General features: G+C 33.8%; 1 protein-coding gene across 1 annotated transcript; it reads right to left on the bottom strand.

The window, feature by feature from the left end:
- Positions 1-3,361: 3,361 nt before the first annotated feature.
- LOC134237323 (phosphatidylinositol polyphosphate 5-phosphatase type IV-like) lies at positions 3,362-18,031 on the bottom strand. Its single transcript, XM_062719429.1, has 11 exons — positions 17,939-18,031; positions 14,869-16,008; positions 7,680-7,803; positions 7,326-7,423; positions 6,395-6,519; positions 6,061-6,180; positions 5,690-5,791; positions 5,030-5,200; positions 4,715-4,836; positions 4,480-4,616; positions 3,362-4,185 (listed from the first exon to the last, which is right to left on the bottom strand). Exons 2-11 carry the CDS (start codon positions 15,978-15,980, stop codon positions 4,062-4,064), a joined length of 2,235 nt encoding a protein of 744 aa, XP_062575413.1. The 5' UTR covers positions 15,981-16,008; positions 17,939-18,031; the 3' UTR covers positions 3,362-4,061.
- Positions 18,032-18,437: the final 406 nt, after the last annotated feature.

Genomic DNA, 18,437 nt, shown 5'->3' with positions numbered 1-18,437 from the left:
TATGTTTAACTTTCATATGTACAATTAGCAAAAAAAATCATCATAAATTTTCAGGCCAAAAATTTGAAAATTCAATGCTTATGGCAGTTTGTTTAACTCTCTTTTTTCATGTCAGTTGATAACAAAATAATGGCATCAACTGATTTTTACTCTTTTGTTTACTTCTCTTAATATGTTAATTCAATCTAATGTTTTCAACTTTAAATAATGTTAGTTCAAACAAATGAATCAAAGTTTTTTCCCCTACATTATTGTATTAACATGAAAATGTAGTGTATTTAATTACAAACTAAGTTTATTGGCTGCAATGTTTGAAAGGGGAAATAACTTTTTAATTTCCTAAAAACTTTTAATAACAATTTCCAATTTCAACAAGTCAATTAAATTGATAAATGCAGTAGTGTGTGGTCTACAGATCCATTATCATTATCATTAAATTTTGGATTTTGCATGTATAATTTTTATCATTTTTCTGTTTGTCTGTTGAAGCAGATGGGAACAGAAGAAGCTTGTGCAAAATGCATTAAAATCTCCCAGTATTATCTCAATATCTACACTGTATATGTTGCGTTACATACTTATGAAGGGTCTTTTAGCTAGCATAAAAATCTTAATATAAACAACAGTTCCTATTCATTACATATGCTACAAAGGGACAAAGATTCAATAATTCCTATTTAAATCTGGAAAAAATTATCTCTTTCCAAAAACACATTGATTGAGACAATGTAAATACACAAGATTTATGCAAAAACAAAAGAGGATAGTGTAATTTGTTATACAAAATACATGTATAAATAGTAAGATACAGAAGTTTCCTTCTTTAAAAATACACAGACTATGGACGGACAAAAAAAATAAAAGAAGAAAAATAAAACTTTTTCTTTTCCAGACCAATTAAACAACATACAATTGCTGTATCTAAGTGAAATCTACAATAAACTTAAATATTTGGCACTAAGCTGCATTCTTTTAAAATAGCACTCTACACAATATAAAACATAAATCATCTACCTTTCACTCTCGCTAGATTTGTTCAATTTTACATAAAAATAAAATTCTGTGATCATTAAGAATAAAATGTATCATTTTTAACAAAAGACACACAGGACCACAACGCTCATCTTAGTCACTGTCACTTAGTCCTCAAAATCCCCCTCCCCCTTTCTATATTCAATTTATTCATATGAAAATGTTTACCCCAATTTTGTGTTTCCATCAAAACCTTTCAAGACATGCTTTGACAATACAAAATAGGTATTCATTGTTGTCTTTTTTCCTCAATTATCTCCCCTTGAGAGATTGAATGGTCTTCCCTTGAATAAACTTTGATTACCTTTACCCAAACATACTCTGTGCTTAGTTTTTTTTTTTATTGACAGAGTTGTTCTGGAGAATATTAAAGCTGACAGACAATATACATGTATAAATTTTGATCAGAAAAGCTCACTTCTGTGTTTTTGTACAGGTGAGCTGAACAACATCAGTGTTTTCCCTAAGAACCGGCTACCGGCAAAATTGACCACTTCAATTGACAAAAATGCCGCTTTGAAATAAAAATTTGCTGTAAGGTCCATTTTTTTAAACCTCTGCCCCTAGTCTGTTACAACTGATCTCTAACCCTTTACTTTGAAATAAAGGGAAAACACTGCAACAGGTATTTTTTTTAACATATAAAAAATAAAATCATAGCCATGATTGTTTTTATGGTAGCTTAATTTCAGAGCAAAATGTTTTCCCATATGATTCTACTATGTGGAAGCACAAACTAAAAATAATAAAACACCATGTTTTATTCATCCCAAACAATACACATGATATAGAATGTATTCTAGCCAACTATTAGACATAGTATTAATTCTTAAAAAGGAAATGCATATGTCAGACCCTTATAAATAATGATGATGATCATGTCAATGACTAAATGTTTGACTAGTTCTAAAATAATCATTTTCTTGCCCTACATACTTTTAAATCTACCTACGTGGGTAGAATATGAACAATGTACAAATACCATAACAGTTTTATTTATATAGCAATTGCCTCATGTGCACAGCAATCACTCTAACTAAAAAGTACGTAAGGGTTGCCCGCAACCCTGTGTCTCGCCTGCTGTCGCTGTGGTTAGTAAGAAATGATTGTCTGATAAACTGAAGCATTTATTGACATTTCAGAAGGAATAACTCAAAAATACAATAATAAAGAAATGGAACAGCTGACTTAATATCTAATCCCTTGGCGATTATATTGGCATTTATATATATATACATATACCCTGTAAATTCACAAATTATTGTGATGTTTTTATTATTGCGAATATTGCAACGTGTTATGAGTCGCAATAATTTGAACTTGCATTTTGAAATCAAATCCACTGTATATGTATCAAGTCATTCATGCAGAAAATGTAGGTGAAGATTACCTAATTATGGTACTGATATTGTTGGTTACCCATGATGTGTAGACTGACAAATTATCATGCCACTATAAGTTATAGTTGCTGAGATATGGACCTCCACCATAAATTTATGCAAAGTCACTCATGCGGAAAAATGTAGGTCAAGATGACCTAATTCTGGTACAGGCGTTTGTGGTTACCCATGATGTATCCACTGACAAATTATCATTATAAGTTAAGTTGCTGAGATATGGACCTCCACCATAAATTTATGCAAAGTCACTCATGCGGAAAAATGTAGGTCAAGATGACCTAATTCTGGTACAGGCGTTTGTGGTTACCCATGATGTATCCACTGACTAACTATCATGCCACTATAAGTTATAGTTGCTGAAATATGAACCTCCATTATCAATTTAACCAAAGTTTCATATGTAGGTCAAAATGACCTAATTCTGGTACATGTTGTTGGTTACTTATAACCTGTACAATGACAAATCATCATGCCATTATAAGTTATAGATGCATATTCCACCAAAAATTTAACCAAAGTCACTCATGCAGAAAAATGTAGGTCAAGATGACCTAATTCTGGTACTGACGTTTGTGGTTACCCATGATGTATCCACTGAAATTATCATATCCCTATAACTTATAGTTGCTGGAATATAGGTCTTCACCATAAATTATCATGAAAAAACTAAGTCCAACTTAAGGAAAAAATACGGAAAAATTTGAATTTTTTTTTTCAAAATCATACTTGGGATATAAATTTTTATCCATACTGAATATTTTGTACAAATTTCAAGAAGACTGAATAAAATTTGAGAAAGTTATTGCAGTTTATAAAACTTTGACATTTGGGTTAACCAAAAGTTGGACGCCGACGACGACGACGACGACGACGGAATCTATGGTCGCTATGTCTCGCTTCGCGACATTCGTCGCAGGCGAGACAAAAATTAGCTAAAAGCTTTAAAACGTTGAAATCACACTTCATTAAAATTACAATTCTGTTATTAAGAACCCCAATTAATTTATTTGAAAATATATGTACATTGTACATTGTATTCGATTTCTCTTTTTTAAACTTTTTGGTATCCATATAAATGGCAGGACATTTTTATATGCAATAATCAAATACAAACATGTGTATTGCACATGGATTTGCATTTGTACTTGTAATACTAATTCAACAAATATTAATGCTTGTAACAAAAATTGCATTCTTAATAGCTTCTACTTGTAGAAAACATTGCATTCTTATTGACATTTTGTTATTTTTTCTACTAAAATGCCATTTTATACATCCACTGTATCTCGAAAAATTTAATACCTGAAGTTTTCAAAAAGAAACTCTCACCAATCTCTGTAATACACACTGATGTAAAAATTTAAAGATTATTTCATGCCCTAAAGATTTTGATAAACAAACTTTCAGGTTGTATTTTTTGGGGTGATATTAACCTCTTCCTTGACACAGACATTTCCTGTTCAACATTTCCTTCAGCTTGGTCCTAACAGGAATCAAGAGAAGCTGCCTTCTAGCTGAACCAACTACAAATCTTTTTATCAGGCATCCAGTCTTCTTTCCAATGCAGTCTGCTCTTGAGTCTTATTTATTTGAGTTTTAAAATTGGGTTATCTCCCTTTCTACATTTTCTCATTGTATGGCACACACTGTACTGTTTTTCTGGTTTTTGGCTTTATGTTCTAAATTTATGTCCCACTTCTTGTTAGCCTCCAAATAAACATCTCTGTCAAAGTGACCAGCTGCCATTGGAATACTGCAAAAGAAAAGTGTTCCTTTTAGTTCCAATTCATTAAGGCCATGTAAAAAAGAAATCTTGATTTTCTCATCTCATTGTTTCAGTCACAGTAGCATTTTTCTAAAACTCTTACCAAAGAGAACTAAATACTCTAGACTAGTTAAACCTGATAATAATTTCCTTTTTTAAAATTTTACCTAGATATTCTTTAAAAATTGTATTGTATGGGTCACTGATGAATGTCAAACTTTTAAATGCATTCTAAAGAAAATCATGGACATTTATGTTATACTCAGCATTTTTGTGACTTACTTGTCTCTGCCAGGTTTGATCATTGCTTCATAAAGACCATAAACTGGACGATGGTCTGATAATCTCAGGTTCATAACAGCATCATAATGGAGACATCTTATGGAATTCTTCTTACGAGGTTTAAATAATATTCTATCCTACAATCACAAATAACACGAACAACTAAGACTGAAAACAGATTTCTTTATATCAAATATGAATCAAAATATATTTACTCAATGGAAACTGTACGTACTGTGTAGGATGGAATCCGTAGCTTACTAGATGTATCATATCTATCTTCATCTACATGTAAATCAAATTTATAGGTAGGTTTAAAGTTTATGCGTCCCTCTAAGAATCCATGGAAAACTTGATCTGCAAACAATGCACAAAATATGTAATCAAATTCAAGTAAAACAATCTACATACCTCAGAAACCTTGCATTATTTTTGAGAAATTAAAACAGCTTTACACCAGATATGTTAAATATTCTCTGCTATCATTTGTAAGTAAATCTTAATTAAACAACGTTCACCAGACCTGATTCCAATCCAACAAAGAACTTACCTTTATTTATACAGTCATTAAGTTCATCCCCCTCTAGTAGAAATTCAAAGTTAGGATGTTCCTGCTCAACGATAGATTTAACTAAGTCCTCTACAGTATTACGTCCCTTGTCTATCCGAAAATTAAGGTCCCCAAACCAAAACACATGGTCATATTTATTGAGAGCATCACCTGGTTAAATATAAATATATGTGCATATGATTCTAATTTAATATACTGAGGAATCACCATTGTTTGTGGATAACCAAAAATTTACTGATTTGTGGGGGCATAATTACACAGGTAAGGTGTATGTTAGCAAAATAAATAAATCTGCTGTGTGTATCAATATTTGTTTGAATATCCATAAACACTAATTACTCATAAACAATGATGATTCCACAGTACATTTTACATGTACCGTATAAATTATTGAAATCTTAATCAAACAAAATTATCACAAGTGTAAAGTACTCTAGCATTTTAATGTACATGTAGTTCAAAATTTTCCAGATTCCCTAACCAAGCTGCTTGACATTTGACATCATTTACAACCTTTTCTTTTCTTTATGGCAATTTTAGATCAATAAAATACAGTACTGAAGTACTTGAGTGCACTATATAGGTAATTGAATGAAACTTATACTTCAGTTAACTACACATAGGTCTATGCATGTTTACCTTGAACACTTTTCTGGTCTTTATGAGAGTATTTCGGCATCTTTAGACTGGAACTGATTTTATGATAATCTGTTATCCTATCCTTGAGACGACCATCATCAGCTGTGTAACATAAAGTGATCTTTACAGTCAAAATTTCTTATAATTTTCTACCTCTTAAAGAGAAAAGTAGTTTTGGAACCAGAATTTTGAAAATAATGGGATCTTACATAAGACTTTTTATTTAAGAAAATATATATAAAGAGGTAAAGCCAGACAAGTGTTTTTAATCTTATATCTATATAAACATAACATTCAATGTGTCTAATGTAATGTTCTTTTGAGAGTTTTGATAAATACTGACTTACATTAACAGCTGAATTAATACTTACAAGTTAGATGACAATTGACAAAAAGAAATGAGGTTCCAAAAAAATAAAATGAGATTGCTACCGCTCCTTTAGTTTTCACCATTGTAACAGCCCTAGTGGATATTTGTTCATCATCCGGTACTAAAAAGGAAATAAGTTCATAAAATTTCAAAACCTCCCAAAAACTGATAATTTAAATGATGCCATCATACTATATGTATCTAACTTCTTTTAATAGACTGCTGAATACAACAACTATTAATATTGTTGATCAATGTTCCATGAAGCCGAATGAAGTCTTGAAGTATGACTCTCCACATTCAGGAGATGGCCTGAGTATTAAATTCCGCTTTACCTGAACAAAACCAGATAAGATCCCTGCGTAAAAATATGGCAAGATGTAGGGATCCGTGGGATGCTGAGTGATAAAGCACGTGCGTAGGTCCCAGCGTGGCCTGTAACAGCACCTCCCAATCTTTTCTGTCATAAAACAAAATAAACTAGAACTGTCCGAACGGTACAAATTACCCCCCGCTGGGTTTTTTTCAGAAGTAAGTTTATCCCCAATCGAAATGAGAACACCAAGTCTTTTCCTTGTCACACCCTTGGGTCATAAAACAAAATAAATTAAATACAAAAACAATTCAAATTTTGTTATCTTAATAAAAAAAAAGGTCCAAGAAAAATAACTTTAAATCTTTCCATTGCCAAATCTCAGAATCCACATTTTAAGTACATGTATAATTAAATGATAGTAGTCTATTGAAAATTTTCTGACCTGATAGTTTCTCTTAATCTAACATATGTGTAGAACATATCAATTTACTGTGTTTAAATATAAGAAAATTCATGCTTTCAGTATACATGTCATTATGGACTGTGATCATGTCCACTGAAGGTGCTTTTAGTATAAATTATTTACAATTAAAAATTTGAAGACATTTTCTATAAATATCAATGTAATGTTTCACATGTATTTATTTTTTATGTGCTAAATTTGTAATGTCTAAGTTGAAGTTAAAAACAGTTAATGTATACTTTTGCTCAAGTCAGACCATACTAAAATAATATTCATGAAATCATCAGTGATTGATTAAATGTACACATACAAGAAACATTAGTTGTCATGGGGAAAAAAGTCAAATAGCCTGACTAAATATACTACAAAAGAATTCTGCTTGGAAATGATTATTGGCTTGTCTTCTGGATTCTAAATTCACATGCAAATAATCCAAGCTGCAAAATAAAACAAAGTATTTATCATTCTTTATGCTGGCCTTTCTTACTTGATAATATTGTTTTCCTGAGTTCCAACAGCATACACGTCTTGCATAATTTCACTCTCTACTGGCAGGATAAAGTCCTGCAGTGAGTCCTTACACTCCTACAAAGAAGGATTCATAACTAAGTTACACTATAGTGCTATACGGATTAGTTCTATCAGTCTCACTTATCTTATATATTCACCCTAGGACTTAAAAGAGGCTTAAAATGTAATCAATTTATTGTACATGTTTTGTTTATTAAATTTTACATTACAACAAAGCATACAGACAAATACAAGAGTATTAATTTTTATTAAAACTTGAATGTCATTAATATAGAGGATATCATTTACCTGGAATGAACCATGGACTCACCTTCTTGTCCCCCATGTTCCAGATTCCTACCCAGATTCGGAGTTGGTGGTCAGGGAAGTACCTCTCCAGTTCTGGGGCCCCTACGAGGGAGGAGGTGATACTGATATCTCCCCTCGAGCCGGTCCTACAGATTGGAATTGGATATAGAATAGACATTGTTAACAGCTGATTTCTGTATCCAACGCTCAATGTCACATGTTTCACAGAACAAACATGGGAAAAAGTTGCCCATTAATTAAACTGTCAAGATAAGGAAAACTGAAAGTGTTGATGTGTATTCCAGTGTTAATTTGTTGTCAATAGCAGTGGCTTCCGTCAAAACAAATCAATAAAATGAAAGTGGCCAAAATTGTCTATTTTACAAGACAAATATCATTCAATTTCCTACACATTAAAGGCCTGGACGTGCACTATATAACAGGAATTTAAATGTCACGACTAGTATAGATCGAACTGTGTGTTTTGGTTACAGTTGATCAATAGCCCCTTAATCTTCTTACCCCTATAGTAAAGGTCATTGTTACAATTCCATAAATCATCATCTGGACAAAACCTTGTCATAAAGTGCTTAATGGACATATATTGTCCCCTGCTGTTAAATATTAATTGACTTAATTTTCGAGTTACATATTTTAGCCCCCATGTTTTCTGAGCTAATCAAGTCTGAACAAGAATTGTCCATAATGTGACTGTGTGGCAAAGATGGCTCTTTTCCTATTGATATTTGATTAGTATTACCGCTGTCAATATTGACTTTTTCCAGTGATACATGGGGGAAGATTAGATCTTTTCAGTGTAGAGGAAACCAGAAAGTGATAAATACATGTATCTTGGCATTTAGAATTGTTGTGAAGTTCTAATATCAAACTTTCAAAGAAAATCATGGTCATAATTTGCAAAACTTTCTGATTAATTAAAATAAAAAAAGATTCAAATTGGGCCAAAATATGTCTTAAAGTTATGCACAAAATCTAGAATTTCAGAAATAAATATTAAAGAGAAAAGGGTAAATTTTTGTCAATATTGCATAATATATTTACGTGATGCAACTCTTTGTATTATATTTTTTCCACCTTTCTTTCCTTCTGTTTTTGGCATTCTTTGAATCATTTCTACTAAATAATATACATGTACCATATAAATCATATGTACTAATCCCTAGTACATGTACCAGTATACCTATACAATAAGACCTGCACATTATGTTTGTCTGCACAAAATTCATTTTTGTTCCCTAAAATTTGACACCAATTCCAATTTTCAGAAAAATAATTCTGTACCTCTTTTTTAAAATTTTTTTATTTATTCATTTATTTATTTATTTATTTATTTTTTTGCTTTTTAGGCATGATAGTAAAATATACCAACAATTCAATGGATGCATGTGCATAACCGGCCATCATTCATGGAGAAAGATATTTAAACTGATTGCAATGAATATGCACAATTCTTAACTAATATTACTCAATGACTCCTTTGTATTGCAGTATTTAATACTATAGATTGTTTAAAAACTTATTATATACTACCAGTATTCTCTATCCTTGCACATCCATTTACATCACAAACCGTAATTAGGAAAAAATGTTCAACATTTCCTCTTTTTCCTTTGTCTTGAATTTACATATATGTATTTGCATAAAGCAATTATATATTCTGTAAATGTATATTTGGCATGTACAATATTTGGTGGAAGTTATTTTTTCAAGAAGTTAGCATAAATTGGATTTAGCTTTAACTGAATGTGCTAGACATAATATATGATATACAAGACATTTAGCGATGTACTTGATTTACTGGATGCTTCTTTCCACCAAAATTTCTAAATAGAATACACTGCTAAATGTAATACTTTTGCAGTATTACACATATAGTAGCATACATTCAGTGTTTTTTTTTTCTATGAAATCCATTGAAAATCTGCATTTAATTTATCAGCATTCAACTCCCTATGCCTTCTTGTCAATGCATGGTGGATTGCACAATTAGAACAACACATATTTTCAATTCACTTGGAACACCAAATGTATTTTGTTTTGCCTTAACTCAAATAACCAGAAGTCTCTGTTGAGACTGAAGCTCTACTGGTTTGTACTTATAGCAAAGGAAAAGAAAAGTAATTTTAAGCAGTTGGGAATTGAAACTTTTCAACAGCAATAAATAGAATAATGATCCTTGATTAAGTCTCTTTACGTTCTTAGTGTAGTCTACTTGCATGCCACATTATTTGGAGAGTATTTAACAAAAATTTATATTTTTAGTATTCAGGGCAACACCGTTCATTGAAGTGAAAAACTGATACACAGAATTATGTATCTTAGTGTAGTCTACTTGTGTGCCAAGTTATACTAAAATCAGACCAAAACTCTAAGACGAGAAGCATTTTGAAAGAATTTCACAAATATTTCTATTTTAAGTAACCACGGCAACACCGTTCATCGAAATCAAAAACCGATAAATAGAATTATGTATCTTAGTGTAGTCTACTTGTGTGCCAAGTTATATTGAAATCAGACCAAAACTGTAGGGGAGGAGCATTTTGAAAGAATTTCAGAGAAATTTCTATTTTTAGTAACCACGGCAACAGCATTCATCGAAATCAAAAACCGATACAAAGAATTATGTATCTTAGTGTATTCTACTTGTGTGCCAAGTTATATTGAAATCTGACCAAAACTGTAGGAGGAGTAGCATTTTGAAAGAATTTCACAGAAATTTCTATTTTTAGTTACCACTGCAACACCATTCATCGAAATCAAAAACCGATACAGAGAATTATGTATCTTAGTATAGTATACTTGTGTGCCAAGTTATATTGAAATCTGACCAAAACTGTATGAGGAGTAGCATTTTGAAAGAATTTCACAGAAATTTCTATTTTTAGTAACCACGGCAACACCGTACATCGAAATCAGAATTATGTATCTTAGTGTAGTCTACTTGTGTGCCAAGTTATACTGAAATCAGACCAAAACTGTAGGCGGAGTAGCATTTTGAAAGAATTTCACAGAAATTTCTATTTTTAGTAACCACGGCAACACCGTACATCGAAATCAAAATTATGTATCTTAGTGTAGTCTACTTGTGTGCCAAGTTATACTGAAATCAGACCAAAACTGTAGGCGGAGTAGCATTTTGAAAGAATTTCACAGAAATTTCTATTTTTAGTAACCACGGCAACACCGTTCATCGAAATCAAAAACCGATACACAGAATGATGTATCTTAGTGTAGTCTACTTGTGTGCCAAGTTATATTGAAATCTGAACAAAACTATAGGAGGAGTAGCATTTTGAAAGAATTTCACAGAAATTTCTATTTTTAGTAACCACTGCAACACCGTTCATCGAAATCAAAAACCGATACAGAGAATTATGTATCTTAGTATAGTATACTTGTGTGCCAAGTTATATTGAAATCTGACCAAAACTGTATGAGGAGTAGCATTTTGAAAGAATTTCACAGAAATTTCTATTTTTAGTAACCACGGCAACACCGTACATCGAAATCAGAATTATGTATCTTAGTGTAGTCTACATGTGTGCCAAGTTATACTGAAATCAGACCAAAACTGTAGGCGGAGTAGCATTTTGAAAGAATTTCACAGAAATTTCTATTTTTAGTAACCACGGCAACACCGTTCATAAATCAAAAACCGATACACAGAATTATGTATCTTAGTGTAGTCTACTTGTGTGCCAAGTTATATTGAAATCTGAACAAAACTATAGGAGGAGTAGCATTTTGAAAGAATTTCACAGAAATTTCTATTTTTAGTAACCACTGCAACACCGTTCATCGAAATCAAAAACCGATATAGAGAATTATGTATCTTAGTGTAGTCTACTTGTGTGCCAACTTATATTGAAATCTGACAAAAACTGTAGGAGGAGTAGCATTTTGAAAGAATTTCATAGAAATTTCTATTTTTAGTAACCATGGCAACACCGTTCATCGAAATCAAAAACCGATGCACTGAATTATGTATCTTAGTGTAGTCTACTTCTGTGCCAAGTTATACTGAAATCTGACCAAAACTGTAGGAGGAGAAGCATTTTGAAAAATTGTTTACAGACAGACAGACGGACAGACAGACCAGACAGACAGCTAGACAGACGGACGGACGACGGACGCATTACTATCGCATAAGCTCTTCTGGTCTCTGACCAGTAGAGCTAAAAACAAATACCTTACAATTGTTGTAAAATATAACAAGTGTATGTTTAGAATTAAGTAGTTTATTTCCCCACACTATATTCATTTAGGCTATTTAATTTTCTATGTTACCCCCCGTTCACACATAGACGCCGCTTCTACTACAATCAAAGCGTGGCTGACAGCGTGGCCGATCGTGAAAAATCGCAGGAGAAACGTCGTGCTGTCGTCATAAGCGTAGTATGATCGCAGTAGGGTCTTCATGATTGGAGAGCTCTACGCTCTCACCACGCTTATTTTGAACATGTTCAAAACAAGCGTAGCGGGATCGTGGCCAACAAGAATCGGGGTTAAGTCGTAAGAAGAGCGTAGTAGAAGCGCCGTAATCGAACAAGCAGCGCGGAAGCATCGTAGAGAGATCTTCGTGATCATAGTAAAAGCGCCGTAAGAGCGTAGGAACTTATCAAGTACGCTCATACAATGCTGCCTCTACGTTCGTATTACGTTCTCACTACGATCTCTCTACGTTCCTGAAGATCCTATGAAGACCTTCAAGGACCTTACACCGATCATATCACGACCTATCAAACAGGAGTTTGTTCTTATAGCGCTAATATTTGACCAATCATCATCTGTAAACTACATATAAAGGGTGACAATATACTTGACGATCATTTGCAATTGAGAATTTTCACATCTTGTTACAGTTAAAATTGAAAATGCCCCTAAACCATATGGTAAAGACCGCAAAAAAAAAAAGAAAAATGCGGTCGCAAGCTTTGTATCATCGCTAAAATCGTAGTACAAAAATCTGCGGTTGCAAGATATATAGATTCACATCATCGTCAAAATCGTACTAGAAGTGTAATGCAATCGTAATTTGATCGGCACCACCGTAGCGACATCGCCGTACAGTCATCTAGGTCTGCATAGCGTCGTAGTATGGTCTTTAATGTCCTAGTGGCAGCGTAGCGTAAACGCAGTAAACACGGCCGTTTGTCGGCAACGGTCTGCGTAACATCGTACTAGAAGCGTGTTAGCATCACGTTTGACGTAGCCACATCGTAGTACGGTCGTTGCGAAGACCATAATTTGCGTGAATTGCTCTATTTAGACGCCGATCGGCTGCGATCTGCCCCGATCCAAAAAAAATTCAGATTGTGGCTTGATCAGGATGATCGCCGTAGAGTCGCAGCTCTGTGTGAACGGGGGGTTAGAAGGGCCCTTGCATCTAAAAATCACACCAGTTTTGAAAGGTGCTTAAAGATGTATGCAATTAACATTTATGAAGAAAAAAAAAATAAGATAATGTAAATACATGAGAAACGGAAAAGGAGAAAATGTATGACTGGACCTGGAATCCCCTGGCGTGGCCTGGACCCCTGCATCACTTATAAGGTGCTCTACCTACTGTGCTAGCTAGCTATAGGCTGATATTTTCAGCCCAAACCATTACATTTAGAAGTTTGGGCCTTGGATATCGGCTTGGGTAGCTCAGTTGGTAGAGCACCTGTCTAGTGATGCAGGGGTCTTGGGTTCGATTCTCTGTTTAGCCACACATTTTCTCCCTTCCTATTACCGTAAACATGTATTGATCAGCATTGACTTCTTATTTTTGAAAGCTGTTTGTTGTAAAACAGCATCTTGCCATGCTGACAAATTATCATACTATGCTGACACATCATATTCCACCTGTCTGCAAGGTCAGGTGCTTTTATAAGATTTATCACATCAAAAAATAAGATTTCAAAGCTTAATTATTGCACAGAAAAACAAGAGGCCCATGGGCCACATCGCTCACCTGAGTAACTTGGGTGATGCAGATCATTACCAGATTCCCCCTCTTGCTATACCTATCATGCCCTACCCCCAGGGGTCATGATTTTAACAATTTAATATTTACACTACCCAAGGATGCTTCCAAATAAGTTTCAGCTTTCCTGGCCCAGTGGTTCTTGAGAAGAAGATTTATAAAGATTTGTTTTATATATTTCTATGTAAAACTTGGGATTCCCTATTGTGGCCCCGCCCTACCCCCGGGGGTCATGATTTTAACAATTTAATATCTACACTACCCAAGGATGCTTCCACATAAGTTTCAGCTTTCCTGGCCCAGTGGTTCTTGAGAAGAAGATTTTTAAAGATTTGTTCTATATATTTCTATGTAAAACTTGGATTCCCTATTGTGGCCCCGCCCTACCCCCCCGGGTCATGATTTTAACAATTTAATATCTACACTACCCAAGGATGCTTCCACATAAGTTTCAGCCTCCCTGGCCCAGTGGTTTCTAAGAAGAAGATTTTTAAAGATTTGTTCTATATATTTCTATGTAAAACTTGGGATTCCCTATTGTGGCCCCGCCCTACCCCCGTGGTCATGATTTTAACAATTTAATATCTACACTACCCAAGGATGCTTCCACATAAGTTTCAGCTTTCCTGGCCCAGTGGTTCTTGAGAAGAAGATTTTTAAAGATTTGTTCAATATATTTCTATGTAAAACTTGGATTTCCTATTGTGGCCCCGCCCTACCCCCGGGGGTCATGATTTTAAGAATTTGATATCTACACTACCCAAGGATGCTCCCACATAAGTTTCAGCTTTCCTGGCCCAGTGGTTCTTGAGAAGAAGATTTTTAAAGATTTGTTCTATATATTTCTATGTAAAACTTGGATTCCCTATTGTGACCCCGCCCTACCCCTGGGGGTCATGATTTTAACAAAATTCAAAGCTTAATCATTGGCCCAGTGGTTCTTGAGAAAAAAAAGATTTGGGATATATTTCTGGATTCCCTAGTAACCTCTATGGCAATGGAAAGATATTTTTTAGCTTTTTTGTCTTTTCTTGAAGATTTGGATGCTTTGTAAAGTTTGGTTAAAATTGGCTCTCTGTGAAAAGTTTACATAGCAAAAATGTGATCTTAAGGTGATAATCTGATATATTGAAGCAGCATCTTTGGAAATGGAAGACATAAGACAATTTGCTATTCAACAACAAATGGTAAACATATCAATTGTAAACATATAAAATATTACCTTGCCCTGGCTTCTCTGATGGTGATGGGTAACATGGCACAAGATGCTGACAGAGACCTCTGAGAAATATTGTCTAATGTCCGCGAATCTTCAAACTTCTGATGAGGGTAAGAGGGGTCGGTTTTCATGGTCATCTTGAGCGAGGTTGAGGTGATGTCCCCAAGGGGAGGGAGGTGAGTTTTAGAGGAAAGAGGAGGGAGGAGTCCTCTGGAGGTACTGGCACTACCAGGACTGGCCATTTGAACACTGTCACTTTGTAGGATTTCATTGTACTTTTTGTTTATCTCTAACACATCAGCATTGGAACCTATAGTTTTGTTAGGGTTATCTTTCATGAACACATCGTCATCTGATTTTTCTCTGCCGTACTTCTCTGTTTCTGTTTTAATGTTTATGTAGGAGGAGGACTGTTTCTTTGACTTGGTTTCGACCTCTATCTCCTCCCCAGAGGAACCAGCCTCTCGGTTTCTTTTTTCCCCTTTAGAATTTCCTTTCCCCTTCACTTTCCTATCAGATTTTGGTGTCTGAGGTGGTTTTGGCTGAAAAGGAAGACTCTTTAGGGACTCTAATGACCCCTTTGGATCATTAGCCATTTTCAGGGCCCGGAATCTGTGTATAGTGGCATCAGATGGTGCTTTTGTTCCATTGCTTCCATTGTCGTCTGCATCAAGAGGGGGAGGGGGGTCCCAATCACATTTCTCGGGATCAGGCTTCTTCAGTCTGGGTGCTGGTTTGGGATTTTTTTTCACATTTGTGTTGGACACCCTCTTCCCACGCTGTAATCCTGGCTTTGTGTAGTTTGCATTATTAGATAAATTCTCTGCCTGGTTGTTGTTAGAATTTTCCAGGACTTCATCTGAAGTTTGGGTGCTGTCGAGTTTTACCTCCATCTCTTCCTTGGCGTCTGATTCTGGTTTCTCCTTGGTGATGTCTTGATTCTGATTGGACTGTAGCGACACACATGACCCCAGTTCACTGCCACTCTCTGATGACCTGCGCTTCTTTTCGGCGAGTTTTGCCAGCGCACTTTTCTTTTTAGGTTTTCGACCAGCAGAAGAGAGGGAGGCATTGTCTCCTTTAGGAGGTTTGAGATTACTGATGTCCACCTCCATATTACCAGATCTGGGTCCAAATTATCACCTGCAAAAAACAAAACAAAATTATGTATACATAACACAAAGCAGGTATATCATATAGCAGCCTTGAAAAATGATACAGAATCATTCTCTTTCAAAGATTTGACACATCAGGTATTCTGAAATACAACTACTTGTATTATTAAATTTATATTTATATAGTTTTGAGTGCTCTTTAACACATTTCTCATCTACAGTAAAATCTGATTATCATAATTATAGCAAATGTGCATGTGTATAATAATATAATTATTTAAATAATGCTTACTGCACAGTGATTTCTAATCCCACAGGTTATAAAACATTGTAATCTAACAGTTAAAACTCTTTACAACTTTGTATTGTTTGTGGAATTCTAAAGATTGGTCACTGTTTGTTAAAGTCACCTGTTCATTATAACAAATGAAGTTCATGCATTCATTTATCACTTTCAAAATGATTTGGTCAATTTGAAAATTTTCCTCAAAGATTTTTATGAAAAAAAAATCTTGAAATTCATTCTTAACTGTTTAATATCATTTAATTTATTAACCAGCTTTCTTCAAATTGTGTTCTTAAATAGTGTTTCAGACTTTCTAGGTGTTAAATTACTTGTGTATAGTCTCCTCATCACTTCTGTTAGTTCAGCTTTGATAATACATGTAGCTGAAATGTCTTAACATTTGTGAAAGTTAATGATATAATCATTTAATGAAATGAATATTAAATCTACAAAATGAGTTGTTATATATATATGAGGGATGTATGTAGTTTCATGAGACAAATAAAAAATTCTTTCGTTTTTTTTTTTGTTTTTTTTTTTTGTTTTTTTTGAGAAAAAAAAAATTTCAAAAATTCCAGGGGTCTATAGTACATGTAAGAGGGGAGATGATGTCCTCAAGATGTCCTTAGAAAATGAACGGAAACTGCAAATAACTGGAATTTTTTAAGTCCAAGGGGAATAACTCTGTCCAAAATGGCTTAATCCTACCCAAAACAGAACTCGACCTAGATATTTTTTTTTGTTAAATCTGTATACAAAAATTCATTATAAATTGTGCATCCTCTGCGAAGAAATTGAACGGAAACTGATGGTGCACCGACAGACAACAGCGAAGCAATATGCCCTCCCTTCTTTGAAGAAGGGCATAATAATCATAAGTAATAAGAATGAATTAAAGGGATATATGGCATATTTTTGATAAGTTCAGACTAACTAAAATTAAAAAGATCTTTCCATTTGTTTTATTACATTATAGGAATATAGGACTTTCCTGAAAATAACACAATTTAAATCAATAGCGTTTCATAGATATCAGAAATTTAAAACAATTACCAATTTTTTCCAACTTGGCATTTAAATATCAGAGTGAGACACTGTTTAAAGTCAATTTTACTGCACTAAAGTGGGGATATTTCAATTCAAAATCGGTGGAAATTTTAATTTGAACGTAAATAACAAATATGTAAATCTGTCATGTCTGTAGACACTTAATCTCATATTTTTATTTTTTAGCTCAGATACGCCATTTATAGCTACCTTGAAAATCTGAATTAACGGTATTACTAAACCATTTTTACTATATGTAAACATTTCATATCGCCGAGTACGGATGATTTTTAATATAAACATTTAGTATTGCCGGTGACCAATATTCAAATCATCAATTTATCATCAATTTAAAACTGCCTTGAGGATAATTTCTTACCGTAAATTTGTTTCAAAATAACTTTCTCTTTCAGACTGATGGTCATGATACAGTATTTTTACTTAAAACAGGGGCGGTGTAACTTAGCACGTGTGATTCAGAATCTTTTATTTGTAAACAATGCAATAGTTTTCATAGCAACTTTGTAAATACAGCAAAGTGCTAGTAAAATGGGCATGTAACTGTTAGTGCAAACATACCTGACCATTTCTAACTTTTCTTAACTATATAATGTGTGCATCATACCTTTATTTTTTACGCATATTCCCAGAAATCTGCAAATTTCATTGCATTGAAAGTATTATTATCGCTACTCTGACTCCATATTGAAACCACCACGCATGCCCAATTTGCCAAAAAGCGGAACGTGACATTACTTTGTTAGCTCGTACGAGGATATTTCTCATTCGGTCTCATGAATCATGATGCGACATTTAAAAGCGTTTTCAAGGATTTATCAAAGCATGGGACCGATGCAAAATTTATGGAGACAAGGGCTTTTTCATGTTTTTAATTCATGGGGCTGTAAATTTTATTTTTTGTTCATGAGCATAGGAAATCAACTTTTTTAAAACAATGAAAAACTATAAATGGAAAAGGCTTACGTACATGCATTTTATAAATTCACTTGTTACTTGTTTATTTAGGACCATCTTTTAAAATAATTATCATTGGTGTCCTCTGGTTTTTTAAATGTATATGTCAGGGACCTACATGTAGAATCGTTTTTATGAGGAGAGCAGTC

Source organism: Saccostrea cucullata, unplaced genomic scaffold (genome assembly GCF_032062105.1).
Source record: "Saccostrea cucullata isolate Sc308-1 unplaced genomic scaffold, CSIRO_AGI_Scuc_v1 ctg16, whole genome shotgun sequence".
NCBI lineage: Eukaryota > Metazoa > Mollusca > Bivalvia > Ostreida > Ostreidae > Saccostrea > Saccostrea cuccullata.
This window is presented reverse-complemented; position numbering and strand designations above follow the sequence as displayed.

Excerpts from the sequence above, each read along its gene's own strand:
- LOC134237323 (XM_062719429.1), bottom strand. The coding sequence starts at position 15,980 with ATGGAGGTGGACATCAGTAATCTCAAACCTCCTAAAGGAGACAATGCC. Across the intron at positions 7,804-14,868 it reads ATCAGAGAAGCCAGGGCAAG|GACCGGCTCGAGGGGAGATA; the intron begins GTAATATTTTAT and ends TCCAATCTGTAG. Across the intron at positions 5,792-6,060 it reads TGTCAATTGTCATCTAACTT|CTGATGATGGTCGTCTCAAG; the intron begins GTAAGTATTAAT and ends TATGTTACACAG.